The sequence below is a fragment of the Rhipicephalus sanguineus genome, chromosome 2 (genome assembly GCF_013339695.2).
Source record: "Rhipicephalus sanguineus isolate Rsan-2018 chromosome 2, BIME_Rsan_1.4, whole genome shotgun sequence".
NCBI lineage: Eukaryota > Metazoa > Arthropoda > Arachnida > Ixodida > Ixodidae > Rhipicephalus > Rhipicephalus sanguineus.
This window is the reverse complement of record NC_051177.1, coordinates 76293197-76313718: the sequence shown is the minus strand read 5'-3', so window position 1 is coordinate 76313718 and position 20522 is coordinate 76293197. Positions and strand designations below refer to the sequence as shown.

The 20522-nt window shown below is 47.8% G+C and overlaps 1 protein-coding gene across 3 annotated transcripts in view; it reads right to left on the bottom strand.

Moving 5' to 3' along the window:
• Positions 1–1283: 1283 nt before the first annotated feature.
• LOC119383201 (phosphatidylinositol 4-phosphate 3-kinase C2 domain-containing subunit alpha) overlaps positions 1284–20522 on the bottom strand; it is a 36029-nt gene continuing 16790 nt past the window's right edge. The window contains exons 1-4 of one of the 3 annotated variants that reach the window (XR_007415093.1): positions 17736–17858; positions 7224–7396; positions 2795–6293; positions 1284–2624 (exon numbers count right to left, since the gene is read on the bottom strand). Coding sequence is in view for 2 of the 3 variants with exons in the window: in XM_037651238.2 (XP_037507166.1) it covers positions 2904–6293; positions 7224–7396; positions 17736–17751 (3579 nt within the window). In the remaining variant the exon portion in view is untranslated. Of the gene's footprint in view, positions 2625–2646; positions 6294–7223; positions 7397–17735; positions 17859–20522 lie in introns of those variants that run through there. The other 2 variants (XM_037651238.2, XM_037651239.2) reach the window with 2 other exon arrangements.

Below are 20522 nucleotides of genomic sequence, written 5' to 3'. Positions count from 1 at the left end.
TCATGTTTACCGATTAGTAACTACTTATGAACTAGTAGGCGCCGTCAAAATCTATGACATCATGGCGTTTGGTGCGGGAATTTCAAGGTGGCGTCGCCACGCACTTTTTTTTTTCGTGCGTTTTCTTGCTGGCGTTTTCTCGCGGTAAGAGTGTTTTCGGAAATTGCTATTTACTAATGCGCCAAAAATCGAATTTCCCTTTGGTATCCCTTTAACGCTATCGCGTAAATAACTGAAATCACATCGGTGCTTGTATGGAAGTTTCTTTCTTTTTTTTTTTTTTTCAAACCTGTATTTACAATCGATATACGAAGGCAGACAGGTAAATAGGAAACCAACGTCAACAAAGTTTAATGGCATGTAATGTCCGTGGGTTGTATTCATATGTCACTTTTTCGTGCACTGTTGTCATTTATATATTACATTAGAGAGACACTGAAAGCGAGAAAAATTACTACGTCATGGTAAGTTAATAGCAAAATAGTATACACATTGAATTTACATCATACAAACGTACATATTTTACATTTGTTCTTCGTCGAGCACATCAACAAAGTCCAGCCTGTTTATCTTTTCATGGTGATGATAAGGAAAGACACGTCGTGCATCCAGAGAGCACTCTTCTCATCTCGTTCCCAAAATGCCAGATCCCATTGGCTGTCGTAGTATGAGCCTCGCCGCACTTGGTTGATGGTTGCGCCGTCCTTTTACGACGCGGAGACGGCGCGCCGCGCAACGGCGATTGCACCACTTTCTTTCTACACAATGGAGCCCATAGTTCGGCGCCGTTTGGCACTTTCAATAGCCCTCTTGGCCAACTGAAGTGACCTCCAGTCCGTCTTCACGCGGCTTTGTACAACTGCGTTGACTGCGTTTCGACGCCGCATGGCGAAGCGGCACGTCGTTTCCGCGCTCGCTGATGTGGTTAGCACAAACGTCCCAGTTGTGATTCGTTTAGCTCCGGTGACCTTAATACTATGTTTTAAAGCGCGTCGTGTCGCTGGGCGGTGCCGGGAATGATATTTTTATCTGTTTGTATTATGGTATCTTTCGTTCCTCGAGTCTTTGTCGGTTGCAAGCATAGGCACAGGGGGGGGGGGGGGGGGTTCGGCAGCCCCCCCTAATCACCTAAGGGGGGCGCAAAATCTGCCCCGTACATTGACTTAGTAGGGTGGGGGAGGCGCTGCGACGAACCTTTGACCCCCTAATGGGGAACCCTGCACACGCCTATGGTTGCAAGAGTGGTGTTGCAGAAGAAGACTACGCCTGGCATGCATAGATTACGCCTGGCATTCACTTCTCTAATGGAGATAGATCGTCCAAACAACTGCTCTGCATTCTTTGTGTGGCGTGTGCGCTCTCTGGCGCTGCTAAAACGTAGGGGGCCGAATTCGCAAAACCTCTCTTTCATAAGTGCGTTATCCCATTGGTCAGCCGGCTTCGCTAATGATATGTCCCGCATCGTGATTGGCTGAAATATTCTCTCACGAAACTTTTTGGCGTAAGATGTTTTTGTGAATACGGGCCTATATTACGTTTTTTTTTCAGTGTCGGGAAATGAGAGTGAATTCGAAGAGCGCGATATAATGGCCAGGCCTTACGCAAAACTAGAACTCTATTTGTATCGCTGTACACTGTCACAGTCGCGACAAAAAAAAAAAAAAAAAAGAAGCACGAATGGTGAATGCCGCTGTGGGGAAATCGTGCGACACTGGGCGTCTTGTTCCCCAACGTGACATTAAAGAGTAGCCGACACCACAATCTGCCTGTTAAAACGGGAATTTCCGGCAAAAAGTAGCGGGTCCTAATGCCCATGTTTTTACTGCTAGTCACGACTTCGCTGCTCAGGTCATCGCGCTAATCTTTTTCTGTCGCGACTGTACATCATGTACGCACAGCATATCTTGGGTTCTCGCTACTCTCTTTCATAATTTTCACCGAGTAAACGTAAACTAACGAGACCTCGGCTTAATCATCTTAATTTACGATAGCGGTCAGTCCCAACGTAATTGTCTTCACTTTATGTACGCTGAAGGACGAAGACATCTCAAATGACTCGTTTTACGTCGACCGACGACATCATACGTGCCGTTAACACCTCTCGTACAAAATCAGATCTACTCGTACATCATCACGAATGTTTGCAACATTTCTAGAGAAAGTGCCTCCCGGCGAAGCAATGTGTACGGACTGTGTCTGTGAGTTCGTGCAATGCTTACGTGAAGCTACCAAATATTTCTCACTGTGACTTGGTTAATTCCGATCAACAAGTCCTGACTAGAGTAAACAGCTATTTACATAGTTCTTCCTTACGTCTAATCATATCGCTGAACCCTCTCATTTAGCACCATGCTTAACCATATCCATGACAACGTAACAGCTTTTGTGAGTAGCTGCAGCATGGAAGTCAAAAACAACATACCCATGTTTAACCTAAGTATACATTGCATTGTAGAGTAGACAACTGGTTGTGCACTTTGAACATCTGAAGGGTCTTTTGACTCCAGGGCTCACTTTCTGCAGCTCTACAATGTGCACACTCTCTGAACAAAAACTTCCGTCTTGCACTATATACATATGCAAGTTCGCAAAGGACACATGCGCGAGCACATGTATGTATGGACCTTGTTCTTGCACGGAGACGCACACACGCTGCTCTGAAGGGTCTTTTGACTCCAGTGCTCACTTTCTGCAGCTCTACTCTGTACACAGTCTCTGAACAGAAAATCCCGTCTTGTACTATACATATGCGAGTTCGCAAAGGACACATGCGCGAACATATGTATGTATGGACCTTGTTCTTGGACGGACACACACACACACTGCGTCATGGTACATGCTAATCCAGAACGCTGCAGCCTGGCCGAAACTTTCCAAGGCCTTCACGCACCCGCGCTCCTCGTTCACGTAGCTATCGTGATGGGCACCCTGTCTCTAAGTTCCAGGTCGCGTGGAAGCGGATGGAAGAAGCTGTACATGAGCCTGTAGTGGGCCACTTCGTCTGGCAGCGCCATGACCGAGTCGAGGAATTCCTGAATGTAGCGCTTGCGCCGCAGTGCCAGTGACTCGTCGCTTTCGGAGCTGAACACCGTGCCCCGCGACAGCGGGCAAAAGTCGTACTCTGCAAACTTCTTGCTCATCTTGCTGTACAGCTCGAGGAACTGTTTGTACGTGCGCACCACCGACTGCGTCGGCGGGAACTCGCGCGTCACCGCGACCACGTACACGTAGTATCGCTCGGGGTGGTAGCGGAGTCGAATCCCTTCGACGCGAAGCCGCACGATGCGCCCTTCGGCGGCGACGCTGAAGTCGCGTGGGTTGAACGACAATTTCAGCGCGCACTCGCCTTTCGTGGGCGCCCCGAGCACCGCCAGGTTGTGGATGAAGAAGTTGAAGCTGGTCGCTATGGTCATGACGCTCTCGCGGATGCGCTTCTCGAAGTGCCTCGCCGCCTGTTCGTCGGTCGCGTCGAGCGACATGGATCGGTGCAGGTAGGCGAGTGCGTCGCGGTCGACGTCGACCATGCCGGAGTACTTCATGATGCTGAAGAGCGCCAGCAGGAGGTTCGAGTTTCGACGTATCACGTTATAAGCGTCGCAACAGAGACGCACGAAGTGGGCCTCGCCTGCGTTCCGGCGTATGACGTACACCATGTCCGGCGTGAGCGCGACCGGAGCTCGGTCCCTCTTGATTCCTCCTAGCGTCTCGGCGCGCCCCAGAACCTTGGAGAAGTCGATGTGCAGCATGTGACCCGTGGTGGAGACGAGGATGTTGTCGTTATGCCGGTCACCCACACCGAGAACGTACGTGGCCACGCAGCAACCAGCGCAAGACTTGATGAAGTTGTCTACCGCCACCTGGTACTGGGCGCGAGATGGGTTGTGCTTCCAGAACCAATCGGTAAGGGTGCGGTTGTTGAAGGCCCCCGTGACACCGGAGTGCGCCGTCTGGATGGCCCGGAGCGTGGAGACGTCGCGCACAGCTTCTACAAAGCCACGATTTTCGCCCGTCGCGATGCACTTGAAAGTGAGCATCTTCAAGTCCATGCCGCTTTCCAGCCACAGCTTGTCCATCAGCCGGATGACGCTGAGCATGAGCATGTCCTGACGTAAGTCGTCACCCGCCTTGTAGATGACCTCGATCTTTTCTGCCGCTTCTTCGGATGACCTGAAGACGAGCTTGAAGGGCAGGGTCTTTGAGGGAAATATGCAGCACGTGTCGATGTCGATGGACTCGACGCTTATCGCGGGGTCTAGAGGTAGCCGCAACTTGAGGGTCTTCAAGGATTCGTTTAGCCTGGTCAGGTCTCGGCGCATCACTTCCACCTTCTGGCTGTCGCTGGCGTCTTTGATATTACGCGCCGTCTCTGCGAGCATGTCGTCGATTAGGACTTGCGTGAGTAAGCTGGCCGAGACCTTCTCTCCGGCGATAAAAAACAGTGCCTTGCGCATGACCAGCGCCCTGTGCCGCATAAGTGGCTCGTTTATCATCCCCGTGAGCCACCAGAACAGCTGGTGCGCGAGCCGGACGCTCTGTCGCGCCCTTTGCAGCAAGAAGACAGCCAGAAACGAATCGTCCCAGGTTTGGAACCTCAGGGACTCGACCAGCTGAGCCAAGTAGAGAGACAGTTCGTCACTGCCGACGCTTTGCAAGGAGCGTACGGCGTACTTGCGCACCAGGCTGTCAGGGAATGTTGCGGAGAGAAGCGTGAGCGCTTCCTCTGGACTAAGCGGACACCACGCTCGCACGAGCATGTACGTCTCGTCGATGTTCGCGGCGTTCCAACAGGCAGGGTGCCTCAGTAAGTGTGGGAGCAGGCTCGGAAAATCGCACAAGTAGTGACGGTAGTGCCACACCATGTCGCGAACGCTTTGGGGCAGTGACTGAGACACGTCATTCACCGTCAGGTCGAGCAGAGTCCTTTGAATACTCGCACTGAGACTTTGGAAGGGTTTCTTTATTGCTTCCTGAGGCTCACGCGAGATGGATTTTGAAAGTGCGGCCGGATTTCTGACGTAGGGCAAACTGACGTGCAGGTAACCTTTGTCCCGCTCGCTGGCGCACGCTGGTCCGCGCGGCGACACCGTATCGGTCGACCACAGACCCAGGAGGAACTCGCCGCCATTGAAGTGTTCCCTGTCAGCGAAGACGTTCAACGCGGTCCATCCGAGCACCTGGTCCACGCCTTCTCGGTGGCCTATTAGAGTCATGTACAGTTTCGTCTCGCGGGGCAGTGAACGAATCGTCGCGTTCTTAAAGACCACCCGCTCGTCGAAGTTGACGCACTGGAATATCTTTTGGGTCACGCATACCTTGCGCGTCGCCTGATGACTTAGAAGGCGTTCGCCGTACGTGAGCGCGCAGTCTACCGTGAAGGTATCGTACTCGTGGAGCCACCACTTTTGTAGCTGCGTCGCCATTTCGATCCGCGGCCCGAACAGCTCGTTGCTGTCGGCCGCGTAGTCGTGACTCGCTCTTCGGTACAACCGATCGTCGAGGAAGTCCACCGCGAACTCGACCAGGCGCCTCTCCGAGTGCATGTCCAAAAACCTCACCAACGCCATTTCGATGTCCTCGACGAAGCGGCCGACCAGGAACGCCTTTTTCTGGGCGTCCGCCGCGTCTCTGTTGTCGTATACAATTTCGCGTAAGAAGTTTATTAAGTTCGCTGTTGACCTGTGCACTTCACCGGTTTCCGTCTCTCCCAGCAGCACGCACAGATCCACCACGGCCTTCCTGACTTCATCAGCGGAAGTCAGGAGGCCCCCTTCACCGTTCCCCGCTGCGCACGTCGACGACTTCTCGGCGTCGGCGATCAAGCGTGCTGCCGCGTTCTCGAAATTGATGACTCGTTCCTTGACGTCTTCGTAGCCGATCAAGTTTCCGGACGACGATTCGGTGCCGCCACCGCCGACGTCCAAGTCGCACTCATCGCAAGTCACGAGCGTCCACGGTCGCTGCACGGCGTCCAGGCTGATCAACGTCAGCCACGCTGTTTTGCCGAGTCGGCGACATGCGCAGATGTATTCGTAGTCGCTAAGAACAGTTTCGTTGGAGAGGTACTCGTCCAAGCCCGTCACTTTGAAAACGAACGAGCCTTTAGAGTCTCCCAGGAAAGGTTTCAGGCTGTCCACGAGGTAGCCGACGCGAGTAGCGGCGGGACACGTGAACGACACTGGCTTGTGAAGATCCTCCGCAAATATCTTGAGCTTCACGTCGAACGTTTCGTCCGAGTTGTTCTGTAACGTCGGGCTGATGAGCAGACCGGCGTACGGGCTGTCGTCTGGCTCCTCCTGGGAATAACGCAAGCATGGTTTACTGGCACGCCATTACAAAATATCATGAACATATGAAGATGGGAAGCGTGTGATAATCTGTGTGGTGGTTAAAAACCGTTAACCATTTAGAGTATTGTATATACTCTACTATGGTACAGGCTGTTCCTATAAGCGGTCACTGATACATATTTTGTTAAATGGAACTTTGACGTCATAACGCCTCAAGAAACGAATACATCGATAGCAGAGTGTGGATGTAGGCCAGCTGGTGATTCATACCTAGCAAAGGTAACCGCAGCACCACACGGGACACAGAAAGAGACAACGACCGACGACAATAACGTACCACTTCGTGTTATCTCTTTCTGTGTCACGTGTGGTTTTGCGGTTACCTTTGCTAAACATCGGTAGTGTAAAAAAAAATGCTGGGGAACAAGTAACATTTCCCATGACACAATGGGGATTGTTTATAAAATTTAGTATTCTAGAAGGAAAGCTAGAACACGGAAACTTTCAGTGTCAGATCATAGAGCACGTTATTTTTTAAGTTCAGAGATGTCTGCCGTCGTGTCTTTAGCCACGCCTATATATACTTGAGCTTGTCAAACGAGCCAGTGCTGCGATCGTAGAATACATATAACGAAAGAACATTCAAAGCCTGACGCTGATTGCAAAATTCCCGGCATCTGTGGTACACTTTGTAGAAGTACAACATGGCCGTTTCTCATTTTCTTATTGAACTGTGTTCGTTAAACCTAATTGATTATTTTTCATTTAGTATTACTTCGTTTTCAGGGACGCACACGCCCTGTCGTTTGATCAATTTTCCCGAACGGCATTTAATGGCCGCAACAATCCCAAATGATTATAGGTTCAGTGCCCGAAGCTAGCTTGCATATAGTTACAAACTTCCCAACAACTGTAATGCTGTCTTCGTTAACTCACCTGTGCGACGAGCTTCTCGAGCTTTTCGAGCAGCTTCCGGCTGTGGTGGTTCGGCCGCTTCCGGATGAGCCGGCCCGGAATGAACCGGAAGCGGTGCGAAGGAGCGGCCGGCACTTCCGGGTTTAGGCTCATGATGGCGCGAAACCTCGGCACCAACTTGAACCGCCGGCGAGCTGCGCAGAGGAAACGAGCACAAGAAAAGTTCCGTGAGTCTTCCTATTTACAGCGAAGCCGCATAGAACTATAGGCCATTCGTAACTCCGCGAACAGTTAGTTACTCGGCAATCACCTACTCAACAGAAAACTATCGTCATCATGAACGGCGTTTACATTCTGTGTTTTATTTTTTATTTTCTTTTCTTTTTTTAATAGTTACCATGGTCACCCAGACTTATCCCAAACGACAGCTGGTGAACTGGGCGAATTGTTTGACGTGACTGCGACCCCGAGAGTAATAAGGAATGTGAACATACCGTAACTCCGCGAAGAGTTACCTATAGTCAACAATTACTATAGTCAACAGAAAACCTCTAGCAGAGATGTGCCACAGAAATTGGGCAAACATCACTACTCACGACTAGTCCACTAAACATAAAGACGTCACTAAATAAATTATTAATTATTTTAAAAATTAAATAAACAAATATGCAATAAATAAATAAATAACCAGCGCGCTGCGATTCTGGACCACGCAAATCGAGGTGGAATTGCTTTAAAGCAGCGTACGCCGAATTCAAAAATGCAAGTAAATAAATAAATAAATCCGTGTGCTACACAGCTTCTCTAGTCATCCACATACACAGAGTTGAATAACCATTTATTTATTTATTTATTTATTTATTTATTTATTTATTTATTTATTTATTTATTTATTTATTTTTACACGAAGGAAAAGCTGCCCTGTCTTACTGTTACTATAGATTTTAACGCATGTATCTGAATGAAAACAGCCGCACGAGCTTTTTGTTTTATTATTCTTCTCTGCACTTTGCCACAAATGTGGCAAACGTCAATACACATGTCTGAATACGTGTAGGTACGAGTCATTAGAAGTCCGGTATCTTCCGAGTCATTATGCAATGTTTAATTATTTTCCGTTGTTCTCGTTTCTTCAAGCGAGTCTAAAAATGGACGTATACCGTACCCGCATTTGTGATCGTTCTGTCGGTCACGTCACTCGACACTTCTGGCTTCTCGCTGAGCATTAGAGAAGGCGGTTTATATCTTCATCGGATAATTCACGGAAACAAAATGTTAGCCTCTGCATGCTCTCCTGCATAACAAGCAATCTGCAGGCGAGGGGTCTCAAACTCAGCTGAGCTAGCGGGCCGCAGTCAAGAAATTTAATCCCTCAAGGGCCGTGACAGCGAAGGTCGGAAAGGGGGGAGGGCTAAGCCTTTCCCATATCTCATATATGGGTCGTTATTCAAGAGAATTCGGCGTCAGAGGATTCGAACAACACATCGATACCGATCTGCAGAATGGCTAAAATCTGGACGCCGTTTCTGTTACACAATGTTTGTGTTCCACGCGTCGGGTGCCCCCCCCCCCCCCCCCAAAAAAAAAACAAAAAAAAAGAACGAGTCACGTCTGCATTGCATGCCCGAGCAAAGTGTTATTTATCTCAACAGGCGAGAAAATAATGCGAGTGCAATTTAGCAAAGTCCCAAAAAGTTCAGTCACATAAGTCATACGATAATATGGGGCAAGACGGTCATTTGCCGGCGCAGGTCGCGTGTTTGACACCCTTGGTGCAGGCAATGCCGAGTCGTATAGCTAAGCATTTTCTGTAGCGCGGTTGACCTCGAATGATGCGGTGAACATCACAGAAGCGAATATTTCAAGTTTAAAACAAGTCTCTCTAGTATTTCTGGCACTTATATTGTTAAAACAAACGCCTCATTTTTGACAAAACGGCACAAGCGAAGTTTCATCTGTATTAAGTGGCCCCGGGCGCATGCCAATGTTTCTACAGCGCCATGTCTCACGATTCTACATTAACTTGGTGCCCATAGGTCGGCAAACTGACTCATGAGTCGACTCACTCACTCAGGTCGAGCCGTGAGTCTGAGTCCGAGTGAGTTCGGTAAAGGAAAATTTCGGTGGGTCTGAGTCCGAGTGAGCTCTCAGGGCAAAATATATTCCTCGAGTGAGTCTGAGTTCCTTTTTTTTTTTGCCGAGCTATGTTGGTGCCCATTGGAGTACTTGTACAACGCTGTCCCGCTTTTGCAGTGCTGTAAGTATATGATGCACTAAAATATCGCTCTCTACGCAATAGCTGATGATGTGAGGAATAGGGATGACCTGATTGTCTTTTTGAACGCATAGGTTTAACTGCAGAACGAAGTGCGTGATGCTCTGTTGTAGTATACGGAATGCTGCGAGTCAATTTGTATGTTCCTTGTTTCTTGTAAGCCGCTTGAGAGAGAGAGAGAGAGAAATGTAATTCGGAAAGGCAGGGAGAAGGAGGATGCTGTAAGACACGGACATGCCTACGCAGCAGCGTTCATGTCGTGACCGGGAGCGCCTTCTATACGTGCATCGATCCACGTTTTTCTTTCACTGCCTTTAACCCGAGTGCTCCGGAGGACGCCATAAAGCCAGTTTATTGCCCGAGCATACAGCTAGTGCCGACACGCGTCAATGGGCGGAAGACGACGGCGAAAGGTCTGGGAAGTCGCTCTGGACCGGGGCTTAGCCAAAAATGTTTCTCTTTGGCGGGAGGAGGGGGGGGGTCAGCCCTCTTTTCATCCACACACACACACACACACACACACACACACACACACACACACACACACACACACACACACACACACACACACACACACACACACACACACACACACACACACACACACACACACACACACACACACACACACACACACACACACACACACACACACACACACACACACACACACACACACACACACACACACACACACACACACACACACGCGGTGATAGAGTTTGTGTATTTGGTGAAAACAATGATCTGCTCTGCGCACCCTATCTTATCGAAATAGTTGTGGTGGCGACTGCCGCGTTCGGCGTGCTTGTATCAACCATAAGCGTCCCTGGAACGCCATATATCTGTCGCCAATAGGAAAAAAAGAAACAGTGTTTGCCAGATAACACGAGTTTATGCTTTGACAATATGGCTTTTCTTCTCACGCACTTGGACAACAAATAGTGCAATGTGTGTTTACTGTTCCTTTCAAGCGTTATACAAGGGGTCACACTATCGGTCCAGATCTGTCTTTGACCCATACCTCCTTCTGCTGCATGTTTCAACACGTTTAGATTTTTTCATAGAGGTCGATTGATTAAGTGGTTGCTTGAAACATACGAAAAAAAAAAGTCGTGCATGGATCGCGTTATGCATACTACAAACAAATAATGCTGCGATACAAGCAGCAATTTACTGCAGGAAACTGGTCTTGAAACGCTTCACAAAACGAACGTTGTTTCTTTGAACTTTCCTATGATAACTAAAGCCACAAGCTCGCAAACTTACACACACGCTGAAAAGAACAACTGCATAAAATAGGTTTATCGTATGGAAAATAATGGAAATATAATTAGCGCAATAAATTTACGACTTTAGTGACTACGACAACGAAGTAGTACCCGTTCCCCGCGAATGCACAACTTCGTATTTTCAGTATGTGCGTTCTCTTTATAGAGTCGCACATCGGTTTCGGCACAATGCAACAGAAACTATGGAACTTGGGTTATCGCAAGCGTTGCTTCGGTAACTTTATTCTTTTTTTTTGTATGTGGCTCACGCTTGTGATAACAAGGAAGAAGCACCGCACCGACCGTTTAGAAGAGAGAGAAAGGAAACATTAGAAAAAATAGAAATATTTGCATCATCTCCACCGACCCCAGCATATTCAATGGAATTCACTAGATATTTTCAGTTACTTACATTCAATAATGAAAACGCGCGAAAAGAAAATAATACACGTTTACAAGTATGCTACATTATATATTCGAACGAAACTAAGTTATCTGTAAGAGAGATATCGAAAGTCGAAGCGAGTGGCGTACTTTTTGAAGATTACTGGAGAACGTCCTTGATTTATTGATGCAAACTGAGCGTGTAGGCGTGGAAGGTGTGTGTGCTTGTCGGGCACATTTCTTCAATTGTTAGCTAGGGCTAGTCGATTTTAAAAACTGTAGCAACGCCCACGTCGCCTTGCTGTCCTGTGACGCTTACAGGGCCACTGTCCAAGGATCTTTTCCTTCGAAAAGTGTCTTCAAAATCAGCAATCCTTTTTGTCGGTGGATCTAAAAGACAGGCAAACGGGCAGCACGGAGATAAGGGGTGGGTGGTTACCACTGCGTTGTTATTGCGGGCATCGACAATAAAAAATGACTGGGTCCCTTATTCATTCACCTAAGACGACTCGAAGGCGAAAGCCATCTTCTCGTAATTAATAATTGTTAGGGCCTAACGTCCAAAAACCACGGTATGATTATATATGAGGGACGCCGTAGTGGAGGGCCCCCGAAATTTCGACCACCTGGGGTGCTTTAACGTGCACCTAAATCTAAGTACACGGGCTTCAAGCATGTTCGCCGCCACCGAAAATGCGGCCGCCGCGGCCGGGATTTGATGCCGCGATCTTCGTGTCAGCAGTCGATCACCATAACCACTAGACCGCCGTAGCGGGTACCTTCGTTTTCTTTTTATTCGATGTATTGATCGTGCCTCGCCACCCACCGAAAGCTTTTCGCACCTAACGTGGTGTCGCACTGCCTCCGGGATCTAAGGCTTCCGCATTAAAATTATCATCATCAGCCTGTCTACGTCCACTGCAGGGCAAAGGCCTCTCCCATGTTCCGCCAATAAACCCGGTCCTGTGTTTTCTGCTGCCACGTTATACCTACAAAATTCTTAATCTCATCTACCCACCTAATTTTCTGTCCCCCCTCACGCGTTTGCCATCTCTTGGAATCCAGTCAGTTACCCTTAATGACCACCGGTTATCCTGCCGACGTGCTACGTGCCCGGCCCATATCCATTTCTTCTTCTTGATTTCAACTATGATGTCCTTAACCCCCGTTTGTTCCCTGACCCACTCTGCTCTCTTCCTGTCTCTTAAGGTTACACCTATCATTTTCCTTTCCATCGCTCGCTGCGTCGTCCTCAATTTAAGTTGAACCCTCTTTGTAAGTCTCCAGGTTTCTGCTCCGTAGGTATACGTACCGGTAAGATGCAGCTGTTATATACCTTCCTCTTGAGGGATAGTGGTAGACTACCATTCATGATTTGATAATGCTTGCCGAATGAGCCCCATCCCATCCTTATTCTTCTAGTTATTTCACTCTCATGGTTCGGCTCCGCGGTTACTACCTGTCCTAAGTAGACGTACTCTTTTACAACTTCCAGTGTCTCGCCATCTATCGCAAAGCGCTGTTCTCTGCCAAGATTTTTCCGTACATTACTTTAGTTTTATGCATATTAATTTTCAGACCTACTCTTCTACATTCCGGATCCAGTTCAGTAATCATGAGCTGTAATTCGTCTCCCGCGTTACTCATCAATGCAATGTCATCAGCGAATCGCAGGTTACTGAGATACTCTCCATTAACTCTTATCCCTAATTCTTCCCAATGTGGGGCCCTGAAAACCTCCTGCAAACATGCGGTGAATAGCATTGGAGAGATCGTGTCTCCCTGCCGTACGCCCTTCTTTATTAGGATTCTGTCGCTTTCTTTATGGAGGACTATAGTGGCTGTGGATCCGCTGTAGATTTCTTCCATTATGTTTATAGGACGAGATGAATAACACGCGTTCACTGAGCAAATGACAGCCATTGACTGACAGACGCCACACCATCCGAAAGTTGCCGGTAAACAACGAAGAATGTACGTACGTATATCAATGCGTCCAAGAACGCCACGGCAGTCACACCCACAGCCAGGGCTTAAAGTCAGGGGGTGCCCGGGGGGGCCCGGCCCCCTCTCCATTTCTCAAGGAGGGGCCCGGCCCCCCCTGGCAGTACGACGGTGGCACTGCGGCACCCATTTGTCAAGGGCTGGAGTGGAACTTTTTGGCAGTAGTGCTTTGTGCGGGGAAATTATACTCTGCAATTTTCCGAATAATGATTTAATCGCGAATGTTTGGTTCACGGGGTGTCAGAAAAACAGAAGAAAACAGGTATCGTCATACTGCTGGACGCAATTCACTGAGACACTGAACAGCACAGGCAACGCATCCTGGAACCTGCCTCGCCCTCGATCGCCTGATGTTCCAGAACCTAATCCGGCTACCTCTTTCAGAGAAATTACCGCTATGTACAAATTGAACAATCTCCGCTTCCCACCCCCGGCATCGACGAGCGCTGGCTCCTTCGTCTGTACACCAGTACAGTATTGTGCCCGGCGATACTCAAACATTTCAATCCGGCATTCTCTGGGGAGTGCCCGCACTGTGACCATCCGTTCACGGATCCTTTCAACATGGTGTGGGCATGCCCGTCAAACCCGGTGGTCCCGCCACTTCCCTTCCCTTCCCCCCCTACCCGAGAGAGCTGGGAGGCTGCCCTGCTCGGTTGCTCGACCCTAGAGGACCAGCGTGCCCTAGTGGCCCGAGCGCGTGCTGCAGCAGAAACCACGGGGGTGCCGGACTAGGGACTCCTCCTAGATTTTGTAAGGGGCCGGCCCTTAAAGCCGTCCCCAACTCTCTCCTGACAACCAAGGGAATAAAGTTTACCACCACCACCACGGGCCACCACCCTGTTCGACAGAACGTAATTGTCACAGCATACTGTTCCACGAGGCACTTGAGTGTGAAGCTACCTGCTCATGAATCAGTAATTGTTCACCTTGATATGTTTAGTTTGCCACTCAATTTTCATTCTTTTAGTTGTGCATCACACGTCTGCAGTAATTGCAAAGACGCGTGTATTTTGCATACTTTAATAGGCAAGTGGTCATGAAAATAAAATGTAGCATTGTCGTGCCTGAGGTTCTGAATCCCGTGAGTCAAGTAATGTTACTTTGAGCTCACATATACTTAAGAGTTATTTTTGAAAGATTGCTCCGGAAATAATTTCATTTAATGCTTGATTGAATTGACACGTTGAATAAATGACTGAAATACATTCGGAATAATATATGTATTTGTATAGCATTAATAAGCATTTGTTCAGTTCTAGAGACAGTTGGCTTCACTGCATTGTGATCATCGCAAACACCTCTCTTAACGCTTAATCTATAGCATATATATATATATATATATGTATATATATGTATATATATATATATATATATATATATATATATATATATATATATATATATATATATATATATATATATATATATATATATATATATATTATAATAAAAACACTGGGCTGGGAGCGTCCGAGCAGGGCAGGCAGCGTTTCAGCAAGACCACAGGCTGGGCAGCTCCAGCTCGTGCCTCGAGCAGAGCTGGTGATGTGGCTGCAGCGCTGGGCGTTCCTCTTCGCTACAATATACATGTATACAGTCAAATCTCGTTGATAAGATTCTGCATAATAAGTTTCTCAGCCTAATACGTTTTTATTTTTATTCCCAGCTGACATCCCTTGGAAATATTGCATTTGCATGCGTTTAATACGATCACATTTTTGCCCAAAATTGGATAATACGACCGCGAAAGTAGATCTTGACCGATATGGCTAGAAATCTTGCGTTTATTCTTCGGTATGCCAGCTCACACCGCGTTCCCACAACCCACGACGTGCGCATCGGTTTTGCGGCGAAAAGATCGCTGCTGGGTAACCTTTTCTTCGATATATATATATATATATATATATATATATATATATATATATATATATATATATATATATATATATATATATATATATATATATATATATATATATATATATTGCCGCTTTATGAGGGCCCCCCCTCCAATGAAGGGAGACTTTAAGCCCTGCCCACAGCACTTGAAGCTCGAGATACGGACAGGTCGCTGGACCCAATTGTGCAGACGCACTCGTAAACCTTACAGTGGACCCCATAGGCGTGCGCACAGGGGGGGGGGGGGGGGGGGGCAGAGGGGGCGCCCCCCCCCCTAATCACCTACGAGGGGGGCGCAAAATCTGCCCCGTACATTGACCCTTCTAGTCACCGAAGAAGGGGGGGGGGCGCAAAATCTGCTCCATACATTGCCTTAGTAGGGTCGGGGGGGGGGCGCTGCGATGAGCCTTTGCCCCCCCCTAATGGGCAACCCTGCGCACGCCTATGGTGGACCCGGACTGTGGCTTGTTTTAGTTGAAGTTGACGTTTATTTCAAGCAAAACTACAGTTGCTTAGGGGACCGGTGACAAGGCAAAAAAAAAAAAAAAAGAACTCACAAGGCGCCCGCTCCCTGTAAACCCAAAAATCTCATCAAAATGACACAAGGCTCAGTGTTACAATTGGCGCAGTCTTAACAGCGCTGTAGATGGATAAAAATAAGCATAGATGGGAGTTATTACATGTAAAGCACTTATGTGTATAAGAGCAACCAAATAGACAGGATAAGCCCAGGCATTGACACCAAGAAATTATTATACGTGACGAACAATAGGCAAAAAATTTAGAGAACATAACCAAACGTAGTTTGTTTTAAATAAACTTGTTCTCTCTCTCTCCCCTTCAGAGTGATTGTTCTTTAATTATTTTAGCCTTTCTCTCTTTGATTAAGCTTCATGTTCCTCTATTCAAGATTTTGTTGAACTATATATATATATATATATATATATATATATATATATATATATATATATATATATATATATATATATATATATATATATATATATATATATATATATATATATATATATAAACGTTTTACTAGAAACCTCGAATGCACCCGTTCGCCACATCTCTGTAAAAAAAAAAACTGTCAACGAACGGAAATCGCCAGGTTGCTATTGCATCCGCTGTCCTGAAGTTAAACGGTTGTTGATTTTGACTCTTTCCCGTTGCTCGGGTCAGTGTTTCCGTTTCATTTCGGGGAACCACCGAGTAGTTTCTGCCGCTGGCCGCTTGACTTTCCCAGAAATTCGACCGTCACTGAGTTTGGTTACTCGACGTGGGTGTCACATTTGTTGGGTTGCTGCTCTATACGTACATCCGCAAGTCTGTGTCACGAAAAAAAAGAAAACAATGAAAAAATCTATGGGCGTTAGGGTTGAAGCACGCCTTACCTAAACCAGGTGTCATTGAATGCTGTGGTTAAGTTGTAAGTGAGGCATGCCGGCTGCGCGCTTTCGCCCGCACAAATGTCTCAGTGTTAAATTTATTAAAGAAACGAAATAAAATGAAAAGTAATAAAGAAGCAAAATATCTTAATGCGCTCCCTTTCACAATACAGTTCGCTCTGTTAACGGCAATATCGAAACAACACAGCCAAGCCAGTACAAGGCACGGTTATAATGACGTCGGAACGAAGAAGACCCCTTAATGTCTTGTTATCTGTTCTTATACTAACAGTATTAGCGTAAGAACGTTTTATTGTAACGCAGTCTCAGGTCTCTGGGAAGGTCCTGCTTTGATCATGCATGCTTTTCCTGCAAATGAACGCCACCCTTCATATATTAAACATCTCCTGCTGAAATCCCGTGCACAAAAAGCAGTTTTGAGGAAGCGTATATATAATTTGTAACTGTAGAAAAGGTTAGCAACACCAACGTAGCTACAGTGTTGCTAACCGATCTTGTCTGTGCTGAAGAGTCCAGCGAGATCATCAACTACTCAAGAGGACAGCGTCGTAAAGCCGTATATGCGAGTGCGATGTGATTATTGCGATATCGCGAAGTGCTGAGTGAACTATATAGGCGATCGCCCCTTCATGATCGTCATTTGCACCTTTGTTGGCTGCTTCGAGTTGATCCAGCACCTAGCACACAAGCACAAAGCAATCCTGAAGGACTCCACTGCCTCGTAACAAAGCGAATTATGTGGCCCACGGTTTCGTCTTGTTATGATCGCTGACACTAGCTGCTAAATATACAGGTAAGGCGCGTTCAAGCTATAAATCCTCAGTGGGGATACAGATATGACCAACAGCGCAGCAAAGCTTTACGAAAATGCTTGTACCGGAGCAATTCACGATGCGCGTGCCGGCCTTGCTCTTTGCATGCTTATGCTATTAGTCACAAAAACAGTACAGCTCTACTAAAGCTGGCGTATATGCCATTCAGGGACAGCATTCTTAAAGCGGGCTGCGTGTGAAAAGCGGTTAGCTATTAGCTGACATTTTGTCCGCTTCATAACGCAGCGTCTAATTCAATCAATAGCCAAGCCGCGTCCAATCACTACAGCTCGCGCTCTAGTTCAATACGAACAGCTCATATGCGCCACAAGCGGCACTATAGCTCCAACACCACTGCGTGTTATTACGAGTGTACACAAAACTCTCCGCGCAAGGGGCTTAGCGTTAATCCATCTAAGCGTGCAAATTACCGGCCCGCCACGTAATAAAACGAAAGCGCGAACGAAGCTTACCGTTACGTCGTGTCATGCCTGTCGGTTCGTCGACACTGCAGCCTCTAATGCGAGCACTTATTGCTCTCCTGCGCGTTCACGCGGTATGTCGCGAAAGGTGCGCTGCGAAGCGAGCAGCCGTTTGTCCGCATATACGCGCACATATACGGATGCCCTCCGCGGTCGTGGTGTACAATCATCGCCTCGCCGCTACTATGCAGACGCGCAGGACGGCAGCAACGATCGAGGAGGGACCGCGTGCCGACGACAATGTGCGCTGATAAGGAAGCGGTTGCCGTTATCGCGGGTCTGTGGATTTTCTTACCCCTCTCGGCGATAAAGCTAGCTGCACCGCCGCGTAATTTGTAGAGCTGTCGAGGAAGAGGGAGGGGACACAGCGTGGAAGCAAAGGGGTGAAGGGGGTGTTTGATTCCTGAAATAAATGCGTCGAATAGGCGTACTCTACGCAAACACTCGCCGCCAGCTTTTGCTGCTAATTCCTTGTTGAGTGTTACGCGGTGCAGAGGAAACTGAAGACTTAAAGAGTAGACGTCATAGTTATCGTTCTCCAATGATGAGTTGCACGTAACGGCGGTATCTTCATTCCCTTATACGTTTCATTGTCTTTCATTGCGAGTACGTGGAGAATTGCAGACAAACGTGATGTCAGCCTCCTCGATTTACACACCGTTTCAAGTAAGAAAGAATTTCATTTCGCCATTACGCTTTGTCACAAACGAGCCCGTTATAAAGCGCGCGCGCGGCCGCTTTCAAACAGCAGTAGGGTAGAACGGCGCGAGCCGCTCGCCCAAGAAGCGCGAACGACGAAAAAACAAGTATCAAAACACGCCGACGCGCCGCATCCTCTTCACCCACTCGAGCCAGACACAGACGACCCGATCAAACGCCCGGCAAAGCCAGGATGTTTCTAGAAGGAAGGGGGGACGCATCACCGAGCGACGCCGCCGCAAGTAGAACCGGCGAGAGAAATCTCGAACTATCCTTAGCCTTGGCCATAGGCGTGCGCACAGGGGGGCAGGGGGGGCGGCCGCCCCCCCTAACCATCTAAGAGGGGGGGGCGCAAAATCCGACCTGTACATTGACCCTTCTAGTCACCTAAGAGGGAGGGGGGCGCAAAATATTCCCCATACATTGACTTAGTAGGGTGCGGGGGGCGCTGCGATGAACCTTTGGCCCTCCTAATGGGGAACCCTGCGCACGCCTGTGGCCTTGGCTGTACTGCACGCCGAAGAACCCTCCCGACGATTCTAGAAACCGGGGGAGAAGGGATAACAGCGTGAAAAACGACGACCAGACAGTCAGTGAAGAAGTGAAGGAGTGAGTGAGTCAGTCGGCCCGGTGATTGTGAAGTAAGCTGAGTGTGGCTCCGTTAGCCAAAGAAGACGTGCTTATGATGGTGTGCGGTCAGTCGATCGTCAATTTGGAAGAATTGGATGACGACGCCGTGTGAGCCGTGACAAGTTACGACGACGGTTGAGCTGCGACGATCAACGCTGGAGCTGGCGTGAGTGTTTCCTAGAAGAGAAGCATTCGATTACCGTCCAAGAATTGTGGACTGGATACGCCGTTTACGTTCGGGACTTTAACTGTCCTTGAGTAGTTGCAATGTATGCGATTGCATTTGTAGCGTGTGATCTGTTTGTTCAGCTCCCGTTGTGTAAACACCATCTGAATTATACTGTGAAGTTGTAACTGGTACCAGCCGAGTGTGCACGTGTTTGTGATATTTGTATTGCCTTAACTGAGAATATATTTCGTTTTCGTTTGTGTTATCGACGCTCGGCTCTGACTCGGTCTTTGGACCACAACCGGCGTTCGCTGGCGCACCATAGGACCAACTCTAAATTGTCCGCGCTATCGTGGTGCGTTTCGGAGGGCCGATACGTCCGCCCTTGGATTCCGCCCGGCGATTGCCAACCCGATTAACGGGATCAGTGACACGCTTTCTGTTTACGACATCTGTTGGTCTTATATGGTTTTACCTCACTAAAATGCAGTTTGTAGGAATTCCCGCTCCTATAGCTCACGCTTTTCAAAAGTATTCAGAAAGGACGGATTATATTAAAGGCACGCATGATCTTGAGTGCAGTGACAGCCACCACCCCTAGCTCGTCCTCCACCCACCCTCCTAATTTTTAACAGCGGGATTAAAAACCAGCATCATCATGAACTACGCGCGCTCTCTTCGTGCTCTTCTGCTTCGCTCCCCGAACACGTGTTCCCGGAGTGCATTCTCGCTCTGCGTCGATTTGTCCGGCGTGGGATGCAATAACTCGGATGCGCGAGAGAACGAGCGCAGAGAGAGAGGAAGAAAGAGATAGAAAGAAAGCCAAAGAGACAAATACACCAGTAGAGAGAGAGAAAGGGAAGAGAAAAAACATACAAAGACATAAAAACAAACAAAAAACATAAAAAAACAGAGAGCAAGACAGAAAGACAAGAAAAAGAAAGAGAGAAACAAAGAAAGAGAGAGGAAGCGAGGGAGAGAAAGGGAAGAAAGAAAAAAAGGCAGAGCTAGATAGAGAGATAAATAAAAAGAACCAGAGAAAAAAAGAAAAAAAAAAACAGAGACAAATAGGAAGAAAGAGAGGAAGGAAGAAAGAGAACAATGAAGAGAAACAAGGAAGGGCGTCCAGTTCCGCTGTTGCTTCCAGCCTTGCGTCACTAGTGCAAGCTGCGCTGTTTTTTTTTAAATAAAATGAAAGACACCATCCGTAAGTACAGGTAAGAAGGGCAAAACGTTGGGCTATATGTGGTCTTGCATATCTGGTGTGGTATGCGATATAA